The sequence below is a fragment of the Perognathus longimembris genome, chromosome 15 (assembly GCF_023159225.1).
Source record: "Perognathus longimembris pacificus isolate PPM17 chromosome 15, ASM2315922v1, whole genome shotgun sequence".
Classification (NCBI taxonomy): domain Eukaryota; kingdom Metazoa; phylum Chordata; class Mammalia; order Rodentia; family Heteromyidae; genus Perognathus; species Perognathus longimembris.
In genome coordinates, this window is record NC_063175.1 from 10,524,712 (window position 1) to 10,550,775 (window position 26,064).

Consider the following 26,064-nt stretch of genomic DNA (forward strand, 5'->3'; position numbering starts at 1 on the left):
AATGCAAGGTATCATCATTATGTCTCTATATTCTGCTTAACTTCCATTCTTCTGGGAAAACAAAGATGCTGCTTTTTCTGCCCCAAGTCCTTTAGCCTGATAGACTGCTTTTTTTTTCTCTCCATGAAGAGTCTGAGTTTACTGTTTCAAGCACTTCTCCCTTCCCTCCTCCTTCCTACCTTTCTCCCTCCCTTCCTTCCTTTATTCCTTCCTTTCTTCCTCCCTCCCTCCCTCTCTCCCTCTCTTCCTTTCTTCTGTATTTCTTTTTTGCCAGTACTGAGGTTTGAACTCAGGGCCTAGAGCTCTCTTGCACGGTGTTCTACCACTAAAGAGCCATGTTTGCAGCATGGCATTTTGATGGCTACTTTGGAGATGGGATCTCACAGCCTTTTCTCCTGATCTAGCTTTGAACCTTAATCCTCAGATGTCTAGCCTCCTAAGTGAGCCACTGGCCTCTGACTTATCTTCTTTGTTTTAAGGAAAACAAAAATACAAAATTGTAAGTGAGCTGCCTTTGGTTGTGCAGTTTGGACACCCTCCCTCTCCACTCCCCACACTTGTCCCCTGCAGCAGGTGAGAAACAGCTTGCAGCAAGAGGGGTTTCATTCATTTTTTGTTCTTTCTACCTTTTGTCTTGTTTGCTTACTTGTCTGTCTTTGGAAGGGCAAGTAGGGCCACAGAAATGGAGGGACAAAGGGCGGGAAAACTGCCGCAGTGGTACTCACGAGCACTATGTTGAAAACCTGTGGGTGGGGACCAGAGGGAAAAACTGGGAGAGTGGGTGGCATTGTTCAAAAAGAAATGTACTCTTCACCTGAATTTGCAACTGTAATCCCCTGTACATCACCTCTATAATAACACATTAAACATTATTTAAAAAAAGAAATGGCTTGTAAAGCACTGATTTGGCGAGGAGAAAGCAGAGGACGTTAATGAGTTGGGCGAGCACCATGTTGTCCTGCGGTTGTCATAGAGTAGTGATGTGGTAGTGGTGGATGCCAGCCGTAACAAGGTCTCTGTGCACCAACACCCTGTACCGCGGGCAGCGCAGAGGCGGCGTGGAAGAGGCTAAATGGAACACAGCCGGCAGCCGCATCGTCCGCGCTGGCTTTCCCTCAGTGGCCATGACTTGCTGAAACCACTGCTCTTCCTTTCTCAAAATTGTTAGAATCTTATCTTTGGTTTAGAAAGACTGAACATGTCCAGTGGTTGGTCTAACTGCAGAGGAACTAGAATCCTCTTGAACGATTGTTGGACATGTTATCAGGAACAAACCTTTCAAAGAAACCCGTGTTGTTAAAAGGATAGATATTCTGAGTCATTTTTACATTGGAGAAATATATTTAGATGTCTTGCAAGACATCTCTACAACAATACTCAGATTAAACTGGGCACCTGTGGCTTGAGCTCATGCCTGTAATCCTGAGATCTAAAGGATTGTGGTTCAAAACCAGACTACACAGAAAAGTCTCTGAGACTCCATCTTCAAAACAAAACCAGGAAAATGTGGGTAAATGTGTGGCACAAGTGGCAAAGTACCAGCTGAGCAAACAAGACATGCAAGTGCAAGACCCTGAGTTCAAACCCTAGTATTGGGCGGGGTACCAGTGGCTCACACCTGAAACCCTAGTTACTCAGGAGGCTGCAATCTGAGGATCACTGTACAAAGTTAGCATGGCAGAAAAGTCTGTGAGACTCTCCAATAAACTACTCAGAAAAAGCTGGACGTGGCTTTGTTTTGTTTTGGGTTTTTTTGGCCAGTACTGGGCCTTGGACTCAGGGCCTGAGCACTGTCCCTGGCTTCCTTTTGCTCAAGGCTAGCACTCTGCCACTTGAGCCACAGCGCCACTTCTGGCCATTTTCTGTATATGTGGTGCTGGAGAATCGAACCCAGGGCCTCATGTATACGAGGCAAGCTCTCTTGCCACTAGGCCATATCCCCAGCCCCTGAACATGGCTTTGTGGTTCAAGTGGTAGAGTGCTAGCCTTGAGCACAAGGAGGCTCAGGGAAAGCGCCCAGAAGCTGAGTTCAAGCCCCAGGACTTGGGGGAAAAAAGTACTGGCAAAAATAAGACAAACAACAACAACAACAACAAAGGGATAGTCAGATCTGCTGTGCTAACAAAAATTCACTGGGGAAGATTTTAGGGCACAAAGGAGCTTTATTTCAAAGAGCAATATAAATGTGGGAGAGGAAACCTTCCATACAAAATGAAAGCATGCTCTAAAAGGAATAAAGGAAGAAAATAGGAATATAGAGGAAACTTTCATCTAGGTTCCAGTCTTGCAAATGAGGGGATATAAGTATTCTCAATTCTGATTGATTGGCTCTATCTAAATGTTGACTTTTACATATGTTTGAAGGTTTTACTTCACCTATTAGCTCCAACCAGAAAAATGACAGCTTCCTACACTCTTTTTTGTTGGGGGGGGGTGGGGAGGAGCTGGGACAGGACAGGCAAGGGGCTGCAAAAAGTTGAGCTTATGATCTTTCCAGGAACACAGAATACATGGGTGACTCCACAGTCAGCAAGTGGCTGACATGTTTTGGTCTGAATTAGCTACTCGAGCTATTTCTTGGGGATATAATTTTCCAAAAGTTTATACCTATATTCTTCATGAATATAGGCTTTTATAGCCCCAACATGGAAACAAGTTAAAGATCCATCAACAGAAGAAAGATCTCTTGTATTTTCACAGATGCAATCGTCCCCCAAATCAATAGCAGAGTGGACCTGGTACAAATTCATACCAGCATGGATGAACTGGAGTGGATGATGTGCTGCGAAGCAGGGCACAATCCTGTTTATACGATATCCTGAAACAAGTGAAAATAACCCATAACAGAGCTCAGGGAGCTGTACGTGTAAACTTCATGGCTGTATGTTTAAAGATCTCTGACACCAATTATATTGATTAAAATGAAAAAAAAATAGCTGTGAAACAGTGCTGGCAGAATAAACAACATTTAAAATGGAAGGATTTACTGCAGACATAGGGGCAAACAGACCAGTGTATCATGCTGATTTTAGTGACATCCCAATACAAACAAGCAAAGTACTTGTTTGAAGGGCTGGCAAGCATTTTGGACCCCCTTGTGATGTCATGTCGTTGAAGGGCCAAGCAGGTCCACACTGGTGTGTGGAGAGAAAGCGTTGGTGTTTTCAGTTACCAGATCCAGAGATCGCTGTGCTTTGCTGGCTTGCTGAGCATGGCTGGGCATCCACCCACCACCATCAGTGCCGACCAACGAGGAGCTGAAGTCTTTGAACGATCAGCCTTAGATCTCAGCCTCTTGAGTAGCAGCTGGGATTATGGGCATAAACCCCTGGCATTCAGCTTTATAGTCCCTGGAGCATGTGTCTTATTTACTTATTACTTGTACAGATTGAATGAATGTCTGTCTGTCCATAATCAAAAAGCCCATTTTACAAAAGCGACCTGTGTTGGTCCTTCCTTCTGTTGATGTTCGTTCATGGTGCCCAGTTGCAGGCTTTCTGAACCATCCTTGCCTTTTTTAGATACTTTTAGCCAAAAGGTGGCACTGCAGGAGAGTAAGTGAAAGGAGCTTCACCCCTGCCAACTCTACTCATTGACTCAGAGCCAGTAGTCCTGGTTGTAGGCTAATGTTAATCTATTAAATACCAAGAAATCGCTCATTCCTGGTCTCCACAGTCACGTGCTCACACGTATGCATCCGAAATGTCCTGAGAAGACCAACCAATGAATGAAGATCACCAAAGTTTACAAAGAATATTAACATCTGTTGAAGAGGTCCAGATGGTTTTAGGAACAAATGGCTGGAATTCTAATTATTCTGAAACATTTATTTGTTAACTATTAAGTATCTAACAGGGCATGGTTTCAGAGGTTGTAAATAAGAGAAACAAATATAATGAGTTTTGTTTGAGTAACCTGCCTAGAATGAGTACAACTTACTGGTAAACTATTCCTTGATTTCACTCTCCTTCTGTGAAACTCTTGTCAGAGTCTGATAAACTTTTCTAGACGATTGTAAAATCAGCAGCCTCTCAAAAAGCTGTAGGAGCAAATACATAGAGTGCAGATAGTCAGCCCCCGAGATAAAATCCGCTCATGAGGTTGACTCTAAATAATGAATGGTGTTTTCTATATTTTAGTATTGGCCACCTGGGTGCCTGTGGTGCCCAAGGCAAGTCGTCAGCTTCAACAGAGCATCCTCCTCATCACCTCTCCTCCTCTGTGGGTTGAGCTTGGGAAAAAGAAATACAAATCTACGCTTTCTTCTTGTTTTCATATGTAGCTACTAGGGTGTGTGTGTGTGTGTGTGTGTGTGTGTGTGTGTGTGTGTGTGTGTGTGTGATGGAAACATATAAGCAGAATAAAATTCACTTACAAATACTATTTTGCCTTGAAGTATACCTTCTAGATGAAATTTTATCTATGTCCTCCAGGCCTCCCATCTAATTGGAAAGATTACATGTCATTGTTCTTGAAGAGCAGACACAGAATCAGCAGTCTGCTTAAAGTCAGAATCTGTGTTATAACTCCCAGGCTGAGGTGAAGGCCATGGTGCAAATTCAATGTTGTCCAGCAGGAAGATTACATGTAAGAGCCATATGTCAGAGACAGCAAACTTCATTGTTGATTGCTACAAAAAGGACTGCATAGTTCTGCTGAAGCAAAACTATAATGAAATTATGTCTTCTACAAATTATTAGAAATTGTCTCAGTCCTTAAAATTTCAGGATCTTGAAAACACTACAGTTATGGACCTTATTTTGGTAGTGTTAACAAGCAACCAGTGGCTAGACAGCAGTGGCTCATGCCTAGAAATCTGGCTACTCAGGAGGCTGAAATCTGAGGATCACAGTTGGAAGCCAGTCCAGGCAGGAAAATCTATGGGACCCCTACCTCCAATTAACCAAAAAGTGGATTTATAGCTAAGAGGCAAAGTCTATCTTTGAGCAAAAAAATCTCAAGACAGCTTCCAGGCCCTGAATTTAACCCCAGGACTGGAATTATAAAACCAACCAACCGACCAACCAACCAACCAACCAACCAACGAAAGCAAGTCAATGGGTTCTGAGATCCTTAGATGTTGTAAATCCTTCTATAAAAGAAGATAAACTAGGCATAACCTCCTGTATGCTTTTGGTCATCTCTAAACTACACATAATTACCTAATATCGTGTAAATACTATGGAGTTACCATACTTTGTTGTTTACAGAATAATGACATGCAAAAAGTCAATATATGCTCACTACAGACAAAACTAGGTTTTTTTTTTTTTTAAAAAAAAAAAACACAACACATTTTACACAGAATGCTAATTGAATCTGTAGGTACAATACCCACAGATATGGAGGGTTAACTTAATCAAAAGAAGAAAGGCTTCCACTCACCTTCCAAATTTTCATAAATATAATAGCCAACATATTTGTGGCCCCCTAATGAGATCGACTTCTAAGTAAACATTGTGAATCATGACCCAACAATAATTAAGAATGAAAACATAGAATGCATATATGTTTAACTGTTTCATTAATAAGGAGAAAACACATCACAGATGCTAGAAGACTTCCTCTTCCAGTTGGCTACAAGTCCACATTCTCCACAGGCTGGGTGGCACCCATGGATTTTGGCAGCTACCCCTGGAGGAAGAAAATGTTAGGTTCACAACCTTCCTATTCCCGGGGAGGGACAATCTTTTGCCAAGTTACCATTTGGGACAATCTCTGTCCCTTAGATCTTTTGAAAGATACTAGAAAAGTACCAGAGAGGATAATTGACATATGGATAAAGATGGTGGGGAATAAAAAAACCAATATTAACTCTGTGTTTGCTTGGTGTCTGGATAGAGATGGAGTTTCCTTTCTCTTTTTCAAACATGTCAAGTATTTTGGTGTATAAAATGATCACTCTTGATGAAAACTCAGAGTGTGAATTGGTAAAGGCTGACAGAAATGGGCATTTATATACTGGAGAACAAGTGTTAGGAGAGAGCTTTAGCTCAGTTTTCTTAAGTAGTGCTATGAAGGGTTTCAATTTAACATGTCAGCTTATGAGTACAGTGCACCCTGATAAATGTCTTTTTGCTGGTTCTTAGGAAGGGGTGTGGCAAACCTCTAAAATACCATTTGACTACTGGGTTCTGAAGGGATTTGAAGCTGAGGACACTTCAGCCAGCAGTGGGGCATGATGGCATTCTGCAGACAGAATTGCTTCAAGTCTAAGGCTGAAATAGCTGAGCTGCGTGTCCAGGCCCAGTGACAGGGCCCCTTTCCTGTGGGGGCTCTGGGGAGTAGTGTTGACTGAAGAGTCCACTGGTTGGGTCCAGGAGACCAAAAGCTAGCTTTTCTGAATGTTCTCGTCAATCAATTCTGTACTAAACTAAGTTTAGAAAAGATAAAGGTAATGAGTGAGATGAAAGACACAATGGGATTCTATGTCTCCATCAGAAGGAATGACACTGCCTCGTTCGTAAGGGAATGGAAGGACTTGGAAAAAAAATATTAAGTGAAGTGACCCAGACCCAAACAACATAAACCCTATGGTATCCCTCAGAGGGAATAGCTAGTGCTGGATTAGGCCAGTCATGGTAGAAGATCAAAATACCCCAATAGCTACATCCATATGATCCCATAAGATGATGCCAAGTGAAACGAACTCCATGTAACGAAACCAAGAATTAAACCACTATTGTAATAATTATTAACATGCCATGTGAAACCATACCTTTTGTATTTTTTTCTTGTCTCTTTGTTTGATTGTTTAGTGTTGTTTCTCTTGTATCCCTTCCTGTGGTTGTACCCCTGCTACCACTATCTCATCCGAATACCCTAGATACTGTTTATATGGGTATTAGAACTGGGAAGGGAAAGGGAATATCAAAATTGAGAGACAAAGGACAAAAAGACAAACCATTCCAAAAGCAATACTTATAAAACCAGTTGGTATAAATCAACTGTACAACTCCTGCGGGGAGAGGGGAAGGGGGAGGGGGAGGGGAGAAATGAGGGAAGAGGTAACAAGTTTAACAAGAAATGTACTCACTGCCTTATATATGAATCTGTAACCCCTCTGTACTACTCTTTGACAATAAAGAAAAAAGTTTAAAAAAAAAGAAATTCATATAAGGATCCCAGGGACACATTTTTATGTCTATCACCTCAAATGGGCTAAGATTTTAAGCACATCTTAGGAACAAAGTATCTTTTTTGAGTACCAGATTAGGCTACTGTGTTTCATAGCTGCATAAATGTAGAATTAGTCCCTGTTTTCCAATATTAATACAGTAATGGTAATTTTAGGAACAAATATTCAATGAATGTGTGATATGTACCCTGAACTTCTAAGCATTATGTAAATAGTCTCTATCTGTACAGTGCTCTGTATTAGGCAGGTTTGAGAGTTTTACATTATTTCCTGATGAAGAAATGGTGACACTGAATGGAGTTGTCAGTAATGACCAAAATAATTTATCATTTAATGAAAGGAGTGAAATTGATCCAAGCTTCATTGTATTCCTATATTACTTTACTGTGGCAATTCCTTTGTTCAACTACTTAAAGATAAAAAAAAGTAACATGAAATATTTTTCAGTGCAAATCTAGAGAGGTGTTTAGCTTACTCTCTGTGCTAAACTTGTAGTCATTTTCTTTAAGCACTCATCAGATAGCACAATGTCTATAAGTGTTGTGCAGGGTTTATATTCCCCCAAAGAGTTTTCAAATTCTTATACTCTTTCAGAATCCAAGCATGATATACTCAGCTTGGGAAAAGGCTACTGGGCAGGCAGAGTTCCTAAACACTGCCATTCAAACCCTGGTGGACTGGCGTGTCTAGGCCTTAGGTATGAACCCTCAGGGTTTGGGGGATTGTGGACAAAACAGCATTGCAAAAACAAGGTTACTGGCTACTGATAAGAAGGTTTTATTTAGTTCAGGATGGAATGCCAGTTTGAGAAAGGTAGATAGGGTTCAAGTGAAATGTTTTCTGAGTTGTAACACGTGAATGAGAACACTGAGAGGTTTTCTATCCTGACTACATACTTGAGAATCACCTGAGAGCTTTAAAAATATATATAGGTTTGAGGAACCTGTACCAGACCAATTAAATTAAGATTCTGGTAGTTCAGAGTGAGTATTCAGATTTTTAAAATGCTCCCCAGGTGACTGCAACACAGAGCAGGAATCGAACACCTTAAATTAGACACTGTCTAGAGAACTTTCCTTGAAATGTGCATGCTGGAAGTCTCAAAACTAGAATCTAGCTTTAAAAACCTCTAAAATCTGAATAGCCAAATTGGTACCCATTATAGCAGAGAAAGCTAGAAGTATGCTTAGTAAGACTTTCTGCCTGTTAGGATGCTTCCCTTTCTTGTTTGATATTCAAGGCAGTCATTTCAAAGAAATCTAGACAGTTGTTAATATGGGGAAACCACCATTTAAAAGGAAATACTTAGAGAAAACAAGATTTCTATAATGACACAGTGCTATTTATAATGAAGAGTGTTTCTTTTCCTCTTAGTTGAGACTCCAAGCTGAGTTACACTAGGAAACCTGAAACAGTCACGGATTTAGGCCCTATCCTCTCTTCTCGGCTCAGCCTACTTTTGAGGTCATGATTGTGTGTGACCTCGCCTTACATGCTAGCTCAACTTCTTGAATGGGTGTCATACAACCTTAAGTTTCAGGGTGTCTTCATAAAATTTCAAATTTGTTGAGTCTCCATTTAAAAAAGTAATATGTCACTATCCAATTTTCTTTGTGATTTTCAGTGAATCTGTAAGGGCAACAGAGCTCAAGCTAGATGCTTACTGTATTTTTTTTTTTTTTAAAGCAAGTCCCTAACAGCATTTCATATGGCTAAAGTGATGGGTCAACCCAGTGAGTTAAGGTCTGTCTCCTTTCATTGACAGGCTCTTCCATCCGTTGCAGCCGTCTAAACCCCGAATGCATGTGCACAAGGGATGTAGAGCGTTTCCCATCACTCATCTCTGTGGAAACGCGAAGGGAGCGGTCCTCTCTACAGACCCTGCCTGCCATCTTCCCAGGCAGTCTGCCCGCTAGAACCGGATTTCTCTAGAGCCTGTCTAGAATACAAGGTGATGTACAGAGGGGTTACAGTTACAAGCGTAATGAGGTCGTGAGTAAACTCCTTGCCAGACTTGTTACACCTTCCCCTCCTTTTTCTCCCACTTTCCCTCCCCTCCCCCCAAACTCCCACCCTCCGTAGTGTGTTTTCTCTAAGAAAACAAGGGTTCCTCCACCAAAACTAAGTGGGCACATATCCCAACCATCTGGGCTCATTCTGGAAGACTCCAGGTTACCCAAAGCCTGGTGTGGCGAAGACCAAGGTTCTAGCTAAGTGCTGGCTCCTCTTCATCGCAGCCCCTGGTCGGTGATTTGTGGGCTTGGCATCCTTGACCAAGCCGCGAAAGCCCTGGCTACCAACACTGAGTCTGGCCTGTCTTTTGTCTTGGGGCCTTTAAGCGACTCCCCGCGTTGGCGCTAGTTCATGGCCACCACCCTGGGAGGAGAAGACCCGACCCCGCGGAGAGGCGGGAGGGGCGGCCGGGCCTCGCCCCAGGCGGGCCGGGCTGGGGAGGCTCAGCTCACCTCGGGGGGCGGGTGGAAGGGGCGGGGCCGCGCGCGCCGGTGCTGGGCGCCCCTCCCGGCGGCGCAGGGGGCGGGCTCGGCGGCGCCAGCCCCGGAGCCGCCTCCTCATTGGCCCGGGGACACGCCCGTCTCCGAGTGAGGGCTTCCAAAGTTTCATCGAAGGTGGAGGGGTGCGCGCCCGCCCGTCCGCCCGCCGGGAGCCCCGCCGCGCCGGAGGCGCTGGGCGTCCGGAAGGCGCCTGCCTCTCCTCCGTCTTTTCTGTATCAAGTCCCAGCGGTGTGCGTGCGGGGAGGGGCCCTGGATTCCGCCCCACGCGCGATGCGCCTTCGTGTCGGTTCCCGCCCTCGTGCGCACGGGTCCCCGCGGTGAGAGAGGCACCCGCCGCGCCGCGCAGCGCCCCCCTCCGCGGGCCCAGGACGCGCGCCCCGCGCTGTCGGGGTCGGGGATGCGCCCCGGGCCGCTCCCGTCCAGCTCTCTCCGACCCGAAGCCGGGGGGCGCAGAGGCTGAACTGTGTGCGCCTCCTCTCCGCGATCCATCATCCATCGCCAGCGGCTCGGAAGCCGGGGTCCACCCCCCCCCTTCCCCCGGGCCGCTCCGAGGGGTGGGCGCGGGGCCTGGGGGCCGGGCAGCCCGGACACTTGGGCCTCGGGTGGGGTCTGCCTAGAACGCCGTCCCACCGCCAGCCTGCCCCGCGGGACCGCACGCCCCGCGCACCCCGTTTCCTCGCCGCCGTCCCCCGGACCTCCGCGCGCACCGCTCGGACCAGCGCGCCCTTGATGGGACGGCCCCGGGGCGTCGGGCGCCTGGCTGCGAGGCCGGCCCGAGCCGCGTGAGCCGCCGCCCGGAGCCCGGAGCGCGAGAGGCGGCCGGGGAACCCCGCGAGCGCGCCCTCGGAGCGGACAGCGCGGCGCCCGCCCGCCGCGGCGATGCCCCAGCGGCAGCGAGCCGCCGGCGGCAGGAGGCCCTAGGCGGGCATGGCCGCGGAACCCCAGCCCTAGGGACCCCTGAGCCTCGCCCCTCCGCTCCGACCCCTGGGACCGACGCCATGGCCTCGGAGGTGGTGTGCGGGCTCGTCTTCAGGCTGCTGCTGCCCATCTGCCTGGCAGTAGGTGAGTGGGATCAGCTCCCCGAGGTGGTGAGGGGCGCCAGGGCGGGGGTGGGGGTGGGGGGGCTGCCTGGGAAAGTTAGAGGCTTTTGTGCTCAGTGACTCTCCTCCCGAGGCCCGAGGCGTGGTCCTGGCGCCCGCCGCCGGCTGGGGCATCCAAAGCTTGCAGTTCCCCCAGGTCCCGGCCGCGCACCCTGACCTCCCACCCTGTGCCAGGGGAGCAGGGTCCCCGTGGGGCAGCGCCACTATCGGAGGGACTCGGGGCGCGTACGCTGGAGACTGCTGTGTGGACCGGAGTCACACGTGGATTTCTTTAGTAGAATACCGACTCCACAAATAACACCAGTTGTCAACCCTTTCCCCTCCTAACCCCCCTCCCCGTGGGCGCTAGGGTCATCTAGAGCCCCTCTCCTCCCCCGTGGGCTCTAGATCGTCCTAAAGCCAATCAATCGCCCTCCCCGGTGCTCCCAGTCGGTCCGGAGGGTGCCAAGGCCATCTCTTCTGCAGCCTGTGTCCCAGTCCTGGGGGGAAAAAGAAGTGAACAGTGCCAATAATTGTAAAGCAAAAAACAAGGAGGGACCAGGTAACGGAAACAGAAAGTGCCAAAAAGCTGCCTTGAGGTCTCTTACTTTTGCTTTACCTCCACAAAGCTGGAGGCTGGATTGCATTGGCCAAGTTCCTGTCACTGGCCACCATCCTGGCCAGACATCTGTAAGGTCAAAGAGGGCCCAAGCAGAGTCTAGGGGGGGACCACGGGGTGGGGGGGTGGGCTCACTAAAGCATCTCACATGCTCTCCATGCCTGGCAAGGCTTTAAAAAGGGGAAAGGGGGTCGAATTAAAAGAACCGGGCAGCACTGCAGGAGAAAGGAAGGTTCTAGATCTCTTCTCAGTGTAGGTTACATTGAATCCCACTCTTAAGAATGAGACGGAGCCACGCGGAGACAGATCCACAGAGCCTCCCTTTGCCTCTTTCCTCACCAGAGCTTGAAAACAGAACACTTTGAAGCCAAGTGTGAATTGCTATTAACTGGGTTTACACAGAGGACATGGCTTTCTCACTGAGGCCACCTTTCTTATGCCAGGGTGGATGACCCAAAGTCACACCTGTGGTGACTGTTTCCTTAGTGGCAGCAATTGAAAGAGAATTCCAGTGTGCAAGAGTGTTCCGCTATACTCAATGATTTATGCTAATTATGGAGAGGGTTGTGAAGTCACACACAGATGAGTGAAGCTTCTGGGAGACAGGGAGGAAATCTCAGAGAACAAGACTAGGCCGACTTGCTGGCAAGGGGAGCTGTTCGGGCCTCAGCAGGTCCTCCAAATGCAGGATGCATTCTGAGTTTCTAGGCCGGACCATTTTGTAGGGATCTTAGTTCATCTTCAGTTATGTACTCAGGAGCCAGCTTCCAGAAGCCAAGATGGACCTTTCCTTCCTGCTGGTAGGGAAAGTGGTTTTGGAGAAGTTTCTAGGTGTGTTGTGCCTTGGTGGGGTCACTCTCCAGCAGTCACCGCATACCAGCACTTGGCTGTTCCATTTACGGATTGGAAGCTAGTGCAGTTGTTAAGCAAGGGCTTTTAGTGTGAGGGCTGATTTGTGGTCATCAGTGCTGTGGGAGCGGCCCTCAGTGTCTAAGCTAAACTCCTCCTCCATCAAGGCCTTTCCAGCCACCCTCCCCCACATTCCCTTCCATGCCCCAGTCCTCCCCTTCATCTCCCAGGGGGCTGTGGCCGGCTGTGACTGTTAGGTGAGGCAGGTTGTCACCTGGAGCTCTTGATCCTCTCAGGAAATGACAGCAAGGGATCACCAAGGGCTGCTTGTGGCCTCACCCTAAGCCAGTGTTCTTGCAGCCGCGGGGGGCCCCAGCTGAGGAGTTTGGATAAGCCTGTGGTACACACAGAAGCCTGAGACGGTGGAACTCTGCTCTCCGTAGAACAAGAGGGCTCCTGGCGTGGGGTGGCAGCTCAGCTCCAGAGTCACTCTACCACGCCAGTGGGCATTGGGCAGCGCAGGGGCCCCTGTGGTAAGGACAGGTTTCTGTCCCGGCTTCTTCCTTGGAGGCCTGTGCCCTCACAGTGACCACTGCCTATGGGCTTGGCTCACAGATGGGCTACGGCCGGAGGATGCTGAACAAGTCAGCTGTGAGATCCAAGTTTCTTGGGTGGGGCTGCGCTCTGGTGTGCGGGAGTAGTAAAAGGCCTTGCAGGCTGCTTCCGGAAGGGTTTGTGGCTCATCTACCGCCCCTCCTCCCACTCTTTGCTCTGCAGCCCACATCTCATGAGTCCAGAAAGCCTTTGACTTTGGTGTGGGAGAGTGCAGGTGTGTCCATGTGTGTTTTGTGGATGTGGGTGTACATTTGTATTTGAGAGTGTAAGAGTGTGTGCGTATATATGTAGGAGTATAGGAGAGTCCCCAGCTCAGGCCAGAGCCTGTTGCTCCAGCTAGGGGAAAGAAAGGAGCTGGAGCCGCTGGCTGGTAGGAGCAGAGCTGCTGGGGAGATGGATTCCCTCTAGCTCTCCCCCTCCCGCCCTCCATAGCCACAGGCAGGCCCAAGTCTTCCAATCACCATGCTTAACGAGGGTTGGTGAGATGGCACCTCATTGGAGCACTTAACTCTCCTCTACAGGAAATGGAGATTTTCAAGGTTATTGGAGGGTGTTCAGGTCTGTCTACTCCCAAGGTGCTACTAAATCAGATATTCAGGTTTCCCTTATATCCTGGGCACGAAGAGTGCAGTGATCCGCCTGCCATTACAATCGATTTTGCATTTTAGCCATCTATTTTTGTATCTGGGCAAGGCGGCCTTCAAAGCCAAGCCTTTACAGAAGCTTCTATATATTTCCTTTAAACCCATTTCTCTAACACCGGTGTTGACATTGTCCTGAAGAGATGCCCTAGCCTTTGCACTTCATGATAGATGTTTAAAATGAACTGGTGTGGTGTTTTATTTGTTGCCAAAGTCCCCTCCCCCCCACCCCCTTTCCTTGGGAAGGAAATTAAAGAAACGATATTAAGTGATACCAGACCTCTTCTATGCAGGTGTTCGATGATTCCCAATTGCTAAGAAAACAAAGCATAGTAGAATACAATGTTGACCATCTACAATGAATATCTGCTGATAGATAAGCATATATGCATCATCACTGGAAATCTTAAGCATCTCCAAAATTATCTATAACTACTTGGTAGCCATCTGGTATTTTAGGTTCATAGTATATGAAAAGGGAAAATCCGTCTGTAATATTATGTAGTCTTTGATAGCTATACGTCTCTCTAGCGTGGTTAAATATATCTTAACATTCATTTCCTTTAACATAGCTCCTACTTATAAATTATTATTAATATTTTTTCAGTTCTGTTGATTGAACACAGAGCTTTGTGCTTGCTATGCATATACTTTATACCCCAGCCTCCCACTTACCTTGAGCCATATAATTTAAGCTAGGAAGGAATTGGGAATCTTTATTAACATGTTCCTGACCCATTTATTCTATGCCGCCCATGATTGCCTAGAGTTCCTTGATATCTTGTCTTGAGGAGCTGATTTACCTACTTTTTGGAAAGGGGAGCACATGTACAGAAGCTTGCCTCCTTCCCTCCCTCCCTCCCTCCCTCCCTCCCTCCCTCCCTCCCTCCCTCTCTCCCTCCCCCTCCCTCTCTCCCTCCCTTCATTCCTTATTTATTTTGACCTAGGGCTTGAACTCAGGGCCTGGGTGCTGTCCCTAAGCTTTTGCTCAATGTTAATGCTCTACCACTTGAGCCATAGCTCTACTTCTGGTGTTTTTGGTTTTTTGTGTGCTTAATTAAAGGTAAGAGTCTCATGGGCTTTCCTGCTTGGGCTGGCTTCAAACTGCAATATTCAGATCTCAACCTCCTGAGTAGCTAGCATAACAGCCATTTTTGGTGGATTCTTTTAAGTTGTTTTTAAATTGTTCTTAGCCCCCCTTCTCCCATCAGCTTATGCTTCCTCTAAATGAGGGGCCATCAAAAAAAAAATGGCAGAACGGGGACTGATGGCATTCAAAAGGATCAGCCGACCAAGTACTGCTCTGAGAAACAAATTGCATTTGGATAATATTGCAACTCTAAGAATAAACTCTAAAATTCCCTTTAGATATAGTTAGATTAAAGTTGCAGTGGAAGGACTGAGGTGTGGCTTAATTGGTAATACTCTGCTTAGAAAACATGAGGGCCTGAATTAAACCCCAGTACTACCTGTGTGTGTGTGTGTGTGTGTGTGTGTGTGTGTGTGTGTGTGTGTACGCATGCTCACGCACTGGAGTAAAAACATGATCACTGTTGGACTGTGTGTAGGTCTGGCTATCTAAGCAAAATGACCACATGTGTACACTGTGAGCATGAGAAAGGGTGGCTGATTTGTGTGTGATCTCTGTTGGTCTTGGTCATCTACCTCAGCAGGAGAGGGTAGCAGCTGCTGAAGGCTTTATTGAAAGCATTTAAAGTCACTTTCATTTTGCTCACCCTTTCTCAGCCTATTTATTGCTCTTCCTAATGAAAGTAGTGGAAAGGCATAGGTGTTAATTGTTGATTTTTAAAGTAAACGATTTCGGGGAGGGTGAACCGGGTTGTAATCCGAGCTCTGGAAGCTGAGGCTGTGTGCCCGTGCTATTTCCTTGTAAGTGGGTATGTTGTGTTTCAGGCAGTGGGTGTGCATTCATTGTCAGAGATGAGCAGAGCGCCGTGGCCGTCAGCTTCGGGGGCAAGTGACATGACATTTGCCCTTCGGTATGGACTCCTAGAGTTGTTTATGCTTGTTTCTCTTTTCTTTCAGTAAAATGGGGATCTTTCTTCTTTGGGTGGTTGTGAAATTGTGCACAGCAAGCCTGTGTAATAGTGCCTGACACACAGCAGGTGCTGCATGGCATTTGTGAAGCCATCAGGAGAGAAAGTGTGCTTGGAGAATGCTTTAGTCACAATTAACAGGCTAACAGGTAATGGTATGCATAGGTCATGAGGAGATAATATGAGGACTTGAGTGTCGAAAGAAAGCCACTTAGTCTTTTCCTAGTGCCAAAGGAAAGGGGACATGTTAAATCACCAAGATTTTTTTCTCACCACTTTTATGCATTACTTTAAATACTTACAGTTGCAGACGCTGGATTATATAATATATAATTTAGTTTCGTCTTTCTCACACCATGCTATCATTTTCAGCCTTTAAAAATAAGGTTCGTACCTGCATTGGCCCTTGAATTCAGAGCCTGAATGCTGTCTAGGCTTGCGCTCTACCAGTTGAGTCACAGTTCCATTTCTGGCTTTTTGCTGGTTAATTGGAGATAAGAGTCTCACGGACTTTCTTATCCAGGATGGCTTTGAATGGTGATACTCAGATCTCAGCCTCCTGAGTAGCTAAGACTACACATGTGTGTGGTACTGACACCAGGCAGATTTTCATAGTATTTATTCAGTATGATTTTAGATTTCAGAGATTACATTCTCCTTTGGGTTCTTGTGTTATAATTGTATATAAAGTTACATAGCAACAATTTGTATACTATTATAATTTTTTGCATAAATATTGAGGAAAACAGAATAGTGTTCCTGCCCAGATAGTTAGGAACAATATAATGAACAATAATGTACATATTACGTTTGATCAGATTGAAGTAGTTGTTTTAAGAGTGTGGGATTAAGCAATCAAAATAAAGGAAATAATCTGTTGAGTGGAGACATTTAAGAAACACTTACTTTGAAACATTGAAATTTGTTACTTTTTTTTTAGTGTTTCTTGGCTTTTTTGATACACCTGGGACAAGGTAAGTGGAAAAGGAGGAGGAGCCCTGACACTTGTGGAGAGAGTCCAGGATACAGTGCTTCCAGCAATTTCATTCCTTGTCAGTTAATGGGCATGCAACAGCTAGCTAGACCTTGCTTGTTTTTGGCCATGCTAGGGATTGAATGACGGTTTTATGTACATGCTCTTCCACCCAGCAATATCCCTAGGTAAATTAGTTTTAAAATTTGAGAGAGATAGCAGTAAGTTTGTATTTTGTAAAAACAAAAACCCACCCCATATGGTTAGGTAAATGTGTTTGTCAGCTTTCTGTCTCTGGGGCAATTCACAAAGAAGAGAAGTGAATCATGCTTTTAGAGTTCAGTCCGTGTTTGGTTGATCCTGTTGCTTTGGGCCTGTGGTAGCACAGTATACCATGGTGGAATTTTGTGGTAGAAGAGGTGTTCACCTTATGGTGGCTAGGATATAGAGATGGAAGGAGGAGGTAGAAGACCTCCAGGTCAGGATCCTTGATCCAGGTCAGGATCCTTGATATCCCTTGCAGTGGCATGCCCTCAATGATCTACTTCCTCTGACTAAGCTTCGCCTTGCTAGACTTGGGGAAACCAAGCTTACAGTACATGGGCCTTTAGAAGACACTCCTACTGTAATACTACAGATAATAGTGACCAGTTAAAGATGTTTTCAGTTCTGAAGAAGAATATAATCTTTTTATCACATAGGCCAACATTGTTCTGATTATTACCTGCTGTTTATTCCTGCTTTTAGACACAATTCTGTATGAAGCTGGGCTATTTCAGATGGACTTCTTTAGACATTTGTTTATAGATTTGCAAATCTTAAGTGCATTTTATTTTAAAAAGTGGAGGGATTTGGTCTGTCTGCTTGGTTTTTTTTTCTGCAGTAAGTACTTTTTAGGCTTTTGGGAGTGGAGCAGTTCAGTTATCTGGAGGTTGAAGGTTTTGCTAAAACTTTAACTGCTTTCTTAGAAAGTTATTGATTTCTGGGATGCAAACCCAGCTAATTGTCCCCTCTGTATTTTTTTTCTCCAATTCTGAAGCCTACAGCCTGCATTAGATTTGACCTGGACAATGCCAAACATTTAGCCTTCCTTTATGGCTTCTCTCATGTTCTCAAAGAAGCCCTCAGTCAAGGAAGCAAACCCGCCCTCTGCTCCTTAGCTTGTATATGTGCTGAGAGACCACTGCAGCCTCTCAGGGCAAACACCTCACCCCTGTGTCCCGGACAGTGGTGCTCCACTGGGTGTGAACTCACCAACTCATCTTTATTCACAGCTGTGCCTTGGCCCCAGGTATGAATCATACAGCAAGGAGGGCCCAGCACCTCCTCCTTTTTGACCTTTTAGCCTCTTACTGTCTTGGTCCCAGGTGCATCAGATATGTTGCACACTGCTCAGTGCCCTTCAGGTGGGATTCTTCAGTGGCAGAGACCTAGGGCTTCTCCAAGAGGTCAACTATATTTCAGCCTGAACATCTGTTGAAACAGGCAGTTCATTTCTGTCTCTTCCACCTTAAATACACTGCTTTGCCCTTGGCCCAATGCAAGCTTGTGGTTTTGTCCTGGAGCAAGTAGGCTTTCCTCTAAGTTAGTAGATTGCCCTTTCAGCTAGTGCTAAGAAACAGCAGTTTTGTTCTTCTGAGTCTTAATCAGTAGAGGTTTCTCAGGGTACTGAGTTAGACCAAGTCAGATTTATTTCGCTCACACAACAGGTGGGGCGATAGGTGATTTTAAGTGGGTCTGCTGACATTGCTGAGGTTTCCCATGGATCTGGCCCTTGCTCTGCTATCCTTCAGGGTTTGCCTTCCTCCCTGGGGTTCAAGGTCTGCTCTTGTCAGGTTCACATCAAGCTGAAGGATGGAGGAAGCAAATGCAGCAGGACCATTCCTTCCCCGCCCCACAGTTACGGCCTTCAAGTTGCCTGTGGTACTTCTGTGCGCATCTGTTCATACAGAACTAGCCACTTTGATCCACCGGAAGCCTACCTGAAGAAGAAGCAGGAACTTATCACTTTTATTCTTGTGCCAGTACTGGAGCTTGAACTCAAGGCTAGGCACTAGGGCTAGCTTTTTCACTCAGAGCTGGCACTCTACTGCTTGAGTCAGGACTTCACTTCTGGCTGTTTGCTGGTTGGGCTGCCTTTGGATGGCGATCCTCAGATCTCAGCCTCTTGAGTAGCTACCATTACAGATATGAGCCCATCTTCATTTTGGTACACAGTGTGCTCACATATAAAGAGTATATGCTATGCTCATTTAGATGCATCTGTGGCCTGTGGCTGCTGGGATGTCGTCATACAAGCGTTGGTCGCTGTGACCTACGGATGAAGGCAACTTAATTCACCTCCAGACTCCTGGGTTTTTGTTTTCTTTTTCCTCTCAGAACTTACTGCATCCCTAGCTTTGCCTCTAGACCTAGAGCCAGACCCAAGTCTTTGTAGACCCTATAGAGGAAGTAAAAATTCCTATAGAGGAGGGCCCGTGAAAAGATATGCTCCACTTCAAAAGGACTGAGTGATGTCCCCAATTTATATAGACATGAATTTGAAGACACTATGGGAATGGGTACTCATTGTGGGACAGTCACAAGAGGAGGCTGATGTTGGGCCAGCCTCAATGTATTCATATGGAGCCATAAGTAGAGCTTCTATGTCCGGTGTTGCAGCTAGGAATCATAAGGATGAGCAGTTTGGGTATTTGACTGGTTGACAGGTGGACCAAAAGGTGATCTACATTAAATGACTTTGCAATGCCGAGTTTGCTGCTGGTACACAGCCCAGGAAGGTCTGAAGTCCAGGGAGGCTGGAATGGCTTTATCACCTAAGATCTGCTTTCTTCCTTCAGAGGGATATGGGTCTTACCCATAATGGAAAGCACCCACCAAGGGCTGTGAAATAGTTAGAAGTTAGATGAGGAACTGCTGCCACCAACTAGGGATCCTTTGCTGGAGGGGTGACAGTTGGATCCCAAGTGGCAGAAGGCAGGAGCCAGTACTGAGTGGAGTACTGAGCTGAAGGTGACATGACCATGATCATGTCCAACCTGATTGGAAGTCAAAGCAGCAATCAGAACACTCTGAACTCAACTCACAGCCATCTGTGGAGTTAGCTTGTTAGTTGCGGCCTTTCTAGAAAGTGAAATCGGACAGACCTCTACTGAATTCTGACTTGATCTGTGTCAAGCAGAAGGCTAGCTTGAACCACCAAAACAGAATCAAAACACTCCAGTCACTTAATAGATTAGAAACCCTTTGACAAACAGGAAGGAATGTGCTACATTGCCAATCACAGTTGCATTTATTTTGCTTTTCTCATTCCATTCCTTGAGAAATATATACAAATATTATTTTCTATTAGCTAGTTGGTACAGGAGAGGTGTTTAAGTGAATTGGAGGGAGGACTTTTAAATGGTGGATACATGTATGATCTTGATGCCCCAGGGATCTTTTTAGGGAACTATAATACCATTAATAAAATAAGGGCTCATCAAGATGACCTCCAATAGAGAAAGGAGAACACCTTTCCTAGGGCCATCGTTAGATGCAGAAAATCAAACACAAAAAGTTATTTCTTCCTCATTATTGCATGTCATTTATCACCACCCAGGGAAAATGTATTATCCTGATAAAGTAACGCTGAATTGTTTGGTTGTAGATCTTCACTCTATGCTGCCATTGTGGGGCCTTGACCATATTGTTTAAGCTCTCTGTTTTTCAAATGCTTCATCTGTAAAGTGAGTTGATGCTTAACATATCATTCAGCAGTGTTAGACAGCTTAGATGGCAGTACATGTCAAGGCTTTGAGCAGTGCCTACCATATGGTAAATACTTGATACATAGCAGCTCCCATTTCTCCAGACGCAGAGGTTAGACATGATTATTAGTTGAATAAAATGTGTGGGCTAGTTTGGAGACCTGTTCGTGTAGAGTGGCATAGTTCACATGGGCAGATAGCTGAAGTTCCAGTCCATTCCCAAGGCTCTTTAGAGCACAGACTGACCTTGCCTCTCCCCGCAGTTAGATACAACAGGACTTCTCTGTGTCATTGTCGGCTGTTACTTTTGAGATGATATGACAACTGAAACATTAATGGAAACATTTTTTCTCCTCAAGTTCTCCTCCTTAAGCAAAATGAAGTGTCCCCTTTGTGCTCATATTCATCCCTGTTTTGTGCTTGGTCATAGGGTTTCTTCACACTTCTGTGGACCTGTAAGTTCAGTGCTCAGTGGGATTGATCCGAGCGTTAACTTCCTGACAGGTAGCAGCCATATACAATATGGTTTTGTGTTGTAGGTTTTTGTCTTGTGGTGCAGGGGTTTGAACATGGGGTCTCACACTCTTGCTGGCTTTTTCACTTGAGGATGATGCTCTACCAGTTGAGTCACGCTTCCAGTTCCAGTATTGTAGATTTTTTTAAACAGAAAGGGTTATGTGTGGTTATTATGCTTCAGCTATGCAGCAAGGGCTGTAAGGAAGTGTTTGCAAGTTGACTAAAGTACTCAGACTCAATGTTTTTCTCTTGAAGATCTCAATATTGAGTGAAGATCTCCCTGTGGTAAAATTTTCTATAACCTAACTTACACTCTTAGTAACGTCCATAAATGAGGATTTTCTCAGTATTGCAACGAATGCTTATTTGCCTTAGTGAGTAAAGAAGGAAAAGCCCTTTGATGATACAAAGTCAGACTGGAGAAGCATCCTGGATGTGCATATGGTTTTAAAAAAATGTTTTCAGCTCTCTGGAACCACAGCTATCGATCTGTTTTCTCCTGTGGTCAAATCCTCCAGGTCAGCAGTTTGGACCACAAGTACAGAGAAGAAGGGAGAATGCAGAGCTTTAACACCTTGGCCATTTGAACCTAAGGCACAATGAACTATGCGGATGTGGATCTCCTGCCCCTCCTCCCCTGCTTTTCCTAGGCCCGCCCGCTGCATGCATCTGATGCATCTGACCTTGTATTGCCACTGGAACGTGGGCTCCATTAGACTGGCTGGGTGCAGTTCTGAAGGAGGTCTAACAGCAAAAGTGGTTCCTGGTAATCGTGAGCTATAAGATGTAAGACTTGGTCAAGTCACAGAAATTCTTCCTTCCTTAAATATAACATCTATACAAGGCATGTGTTGAAGTGTTAAGGAATAGTTTCATAATTTCCTCTGGATTATTTCTACCTGTCCCCTTCTTTTCTCATGTGAAAGTGTATGACCAGAACACCAGAATGTTTATATCTAAATTGCTCTGGTCTCTGAATAACCATCTGACTTATATTACCCTTGAAGAAAGGTTAGGGACAACTAAGGAAAGTGATTGTCTAATCATTGAGTAAAGTTTTTACAGGGCAGCTGGTCATAAAGCTGGCTTAGGCTTTGCAGTTTGGATACTTTGGAGATGCTCCCTTATCCACTCCTAGCACTGAGTTGCAAGAGTATGCCTTACCATTGGTGACCACAATAACAAAAGGCATCTTCACATTTGGCTTTGACTGGTTGGAGCTTATCTTTGTAGAAATTAAGGACTTTTGCTACCCATAGCTTATGGGTATAGAAATCCAAGGTACATTATAGCATTAACTGAAGCCGAGTGATCTTGTAGTAGTACGTGGACGTATCTAAATGCAATTGAATCACAGTGCTTCAGGCTCCTGCTCATATGCTTTTGTCCCACAATGCCCTGGGTGCTGGTTTGACCAGTGGAAAGAGTAAGGGTGGCTCACACAAAAGCCATCAAGCAATCAGTGCAAAGCCTAGGGGAGGCGACATGGGAAGAACCCTGTATTGTAAAAACTGTCCCAGGGCCTCACGCCCATAACCATAGCTACTCGGGAGGCTGAGATGTGAAGATCATGGTTCAAAGCCAGCCTGGGAAGGAAAGTCTGTGAGACAGCTAACCACAAAAAAAAAAAAAAAAAAAAAAGAAAAGAAGGAAGGAAGGAAAGAAAAGGAGAAAGAAAGAAAAGCCAAAAAAAGAATAGATGGAAGTTGAGCTGTAGCTCAAGTGGTAGAGTGAGGTGCTAGTCTTGAGCAGAAAATGGAAAGAAAAAACAAGTTCAGGGGCAGCATCCAGGCCCTGAGTTCAAGCCCCAGGATTGGCATAAAACAAAACAAAGCAAAATGGACTCCTAATCGAACTCCATTCACCCCTCTCCAGGCGGAGAGTCTTGCCGTTTTCTTTTGTGGCTTTCTTTCATTTTTGAATAAGCTTACTCTGTTTATCTTAAAAATGATTAAAGCAGAGATGTTTAGAATAAATACTGAACCCGATCAGTGTGGCATTACAATGATGTAAGAGAATGAAGACAAGCGCAGCTACAGAATTCTATTACAGATCCTTCAGGTGTGTTGGGAAGTGCATCCCAAATGCTCTCATCGCTCTGGGACCAGCTGTACTACAACTTCTGTACTTCAAAGACCTCCCCTTCCTTTTCCTATACCTGTGAGAGCCTGCTCCTGTCAGGCTCATGCTGGCTTCTGCTGGTCTTGGAGCGCAAAGTCAGTCTAGCTGGTAAATATGAAAATTCTTAGCCAACATCCATTTTCTGGCTCTTCCCCGCAGGCCAGAGAGCCCCTTTGGGTTCTAGACTCTGCCTCTGCCCCTACCTACGGCCAGGATAAGAAGATTGAAGCGCCCCCCCACCCCCACCCCGCAAGCCTGTGGAAGAATAGGGAGAGATAGGCATAAAATGGGGTGCATTTATTGTGAGCTCGTGTTTTCTAGAAAGCCTAGATCCCTAGAAATTTCCCAGGGCAGCTACAGCTCTGTCTATGAATTCTTTTCAAAGCATCGGAGCATGTTTCCCTGCGCAGCACTGCTTCTCTGCGTGGCTCCTCCTCCGGCATCGTGGACTCTGCTTGTTCAGAGGCTGTGACGCTCACCAAAGTCACTCTTGGTGGGGGGGGGGGGTGGTAGTACATGCCTTTATTTCAGCCATGTCAGGACTCGGAGGCTGAGGCAAAAGACTCGCAGTTCAAGGCCAGCCTGGGCTACTACATAGCAAGACCCTGCCTCAAAAGTCAAGGGCTGGGATTGTTACTCAGTAGGAGAATGTTTGCCTCACAGGAGCAAGGCCCTGGGTTTGATCCCCAGCACAACACACACACAAAATAACAACCAAAGGAAAACACCCTCATGATGCACCAGTGACCCATCACGGTGATTGTGGTCATGGATGAGACACAGTGTGGCTCATACCTATAGTCCTGCCTACAATCCTAGCTACTCAGGAGGCTGAGATCTGAGGATCAGAGTTGGAAGCCAGCCCAGGAAGGAAAGCCTGTGAGACTCTATTCTCCAATTAACCACCAAAAGCTGAAAGTGGAGGTGTGTGGCTCAAGTGGTAGAGGGCTACTAATCTTGAAAAAGCTAAGGGAAAGTGGCCAGGCCCTGAGTTCAAGTTCCAGTACCAGCACATACTAACACACACACACACACACACACACACACACACATTCTTACTGGGTATAAAAATATGTTGATTAATTATATTTTGAAAATAAAGATAGATCTTTACAAGTTTAATACATGGAAGAGAAGGGAATAAATCTCAACTATTATCTGAACCTTATGGCACTAGCTGGATATTTTTCTAATGTTTCTGTTCAAGTTTTCACAGTATATCTAGTCCTGGAATGTGTGTTGTAAATGTAGTGCTGGTCTTCCAAGGAGGAAGGATGTTGACCAAACCATCCTTGTTTGGAAACATTGTAATGTTTCATATATTCGAATATGCACAGGATGAATGTTAATATGAACATATTCACCTCGTACAATTTATGATGTCTGTAAAAATGTGCGAGAAAAAGCATATTTGAGGGATGGTTTTAATTATCCTCTGCTGTTTTTTTCTTTCAATCAAGTTTTGTTTCTCCCTCTGGTTTTTATCAGTGCCCTTCTTTTTTTTTCTTTTTTGGCCAGTCCTGGGCCTTGGACTCAGGGCCCGAGCACCGTCCCTGGCTTCTTCCCCGCTCAAGGCTAGCACTCTGCCACTTGAGCCACAGCGCCGCTTCTGGCCGTTTTCTGTATATGTGGTGCTGGGGAATCGAACCTAGGGCCTCGTGTATCCGAGGCAGGCACTCATGCCACTAGGCTATATCCCCAGCCCCTATCAGTGCCCTTCTTGACTCTATATACATTTTCCAGAATCCACAGGAGTCGTAAAGCCATAGAAGAACACCAAAGCGTGGCTTTCCCACCGTAAACAAGCACAATCACTGCTTTGTCTTTACTGCACACATCAAAGAAAACCCTGGCCTGACTTTTTGTTAACTCCTATCATTTTATAGGTTTTGAAATGATTGCTTTCTGGATTTCTCTTGTGGCTACTGTGCAAAGGGAGTTGGGTAACTAGCAAATCTTATGGAGAAGATCTCTGAATATCACATTTCTCCGCTGTGTTTTCCTGGTTCTGCTGTTGGTGCTTACCTCCAACTGATTTCTTAACAGAAACATATGAGAACATTCTTTTGGGGCCTGACTATTTTTTCCTCTTTCCTCCTTCCTCCTCAAAAACTAAATGTAAGGAGATAAACTGAAAAGACACAGTTAGAAGTTGCGCGTGAAGTCTGTAGCTCGATGTTCATTTCCTTGTGTGGGGGAGGGAGAAATGATACTGGTTTTCCTAGTCTCTGTTCCTTACCAAATCATGTCTCATTGGGGACTAATTTGTGTGCATGTGGTGCATGTGCATGCATGTGTGAATACTGATAGAGGGGTTTGGACATAAGCTCGGACATGGTTTTCTTGTTCACAGATGGTGCTCTACCACTTGAGCCATGCCTTCAGCTCTGGGTTTTTTTATGCTAGTTAGTTGCAGATGACGTCTTGAAAACTTTTTTGCACTGGCTGTTTTTGAACCTTAGTCCTCCAGGTCTCAGCCTTCTGAGTGGCTAGCATTACAGGCATGAGCCATTTGGCAAGTAGCTACTTGACTAGTAACCATTAGGTTGTTGTTGTTTTTAATAGTAGTAGTTCTGGGGACTGAACTCAGAGTCTCACAATTACCAGGCAGGCACCCTATCACTTGAGCCTGCTGTTGGAATTTTCTGATGAAATTTCTATTCAGAAACCTGTGTGTGTATGCACATACACACACGCACGTGCATGCAAGTGAATGCTCCGGGGTGTTTAACCTCAGAGGATCATGCTTGCTAGGAATGTTTTCTACTACTAGCTATGCCTTCAGCCTTTTGCCCTATTTTTGAGGTGGGGCCTCACTTTTTGCCTGGACTGCCTTGGATTGTGGGCCTCCTATTTTAGACTACCCATTGTAGCTGGGATAACAAGTGAACACAACTGCCCCAAGCTCTTTCAGTTGAGATAAGGTCTCATGAACTGTCCCCCCCAGCATTGGTCTAGGACTACCACAATCCTCCAAATATCACCTTCCCAAGTAACTAGTATTCCAGGAATTATCCACTACTCCCAGCTTTTACATAGACTTTCAATATCGTTATCTAGTATTGCGTGTGTGTGTGTGTGTGTGTGTGTGTGTGTGTGTGAGCATGTGTGTGTGTGTGTGCCAGTATTGGGGCTTAAATTTTGGGGCCTTGGACACTGTCTCAGCTCATTTTGCTTAATGCTAGTGCTCTACC

At 45.6% G+C, this 26,064-nt stretch overlaps 1 protein-coding gene across 1 annotated transcript in view; it reads left to right on the plus strand.

Annotated features, from left to right (window-relative positions):
* Positions 1-10,485: 10,485 nt before the first annotated feature.
* Positions 10,486-26,064, plus strand: part of Piezo2 (piezo type mechanosensitive ion channel component 2) — a 343,119-nt gene continuing 327,540 nt past the window's right edge. The window contains 1 exon segment of the mRNA XM_048363082.1: positions 10,486-10,713. Within this exon segment, the coding sequence (XP_048219039.1) occupies positions 10,650-10,713 (64 nt within the window). The 5' untranslated portion in view covers positions 10,486-10,649.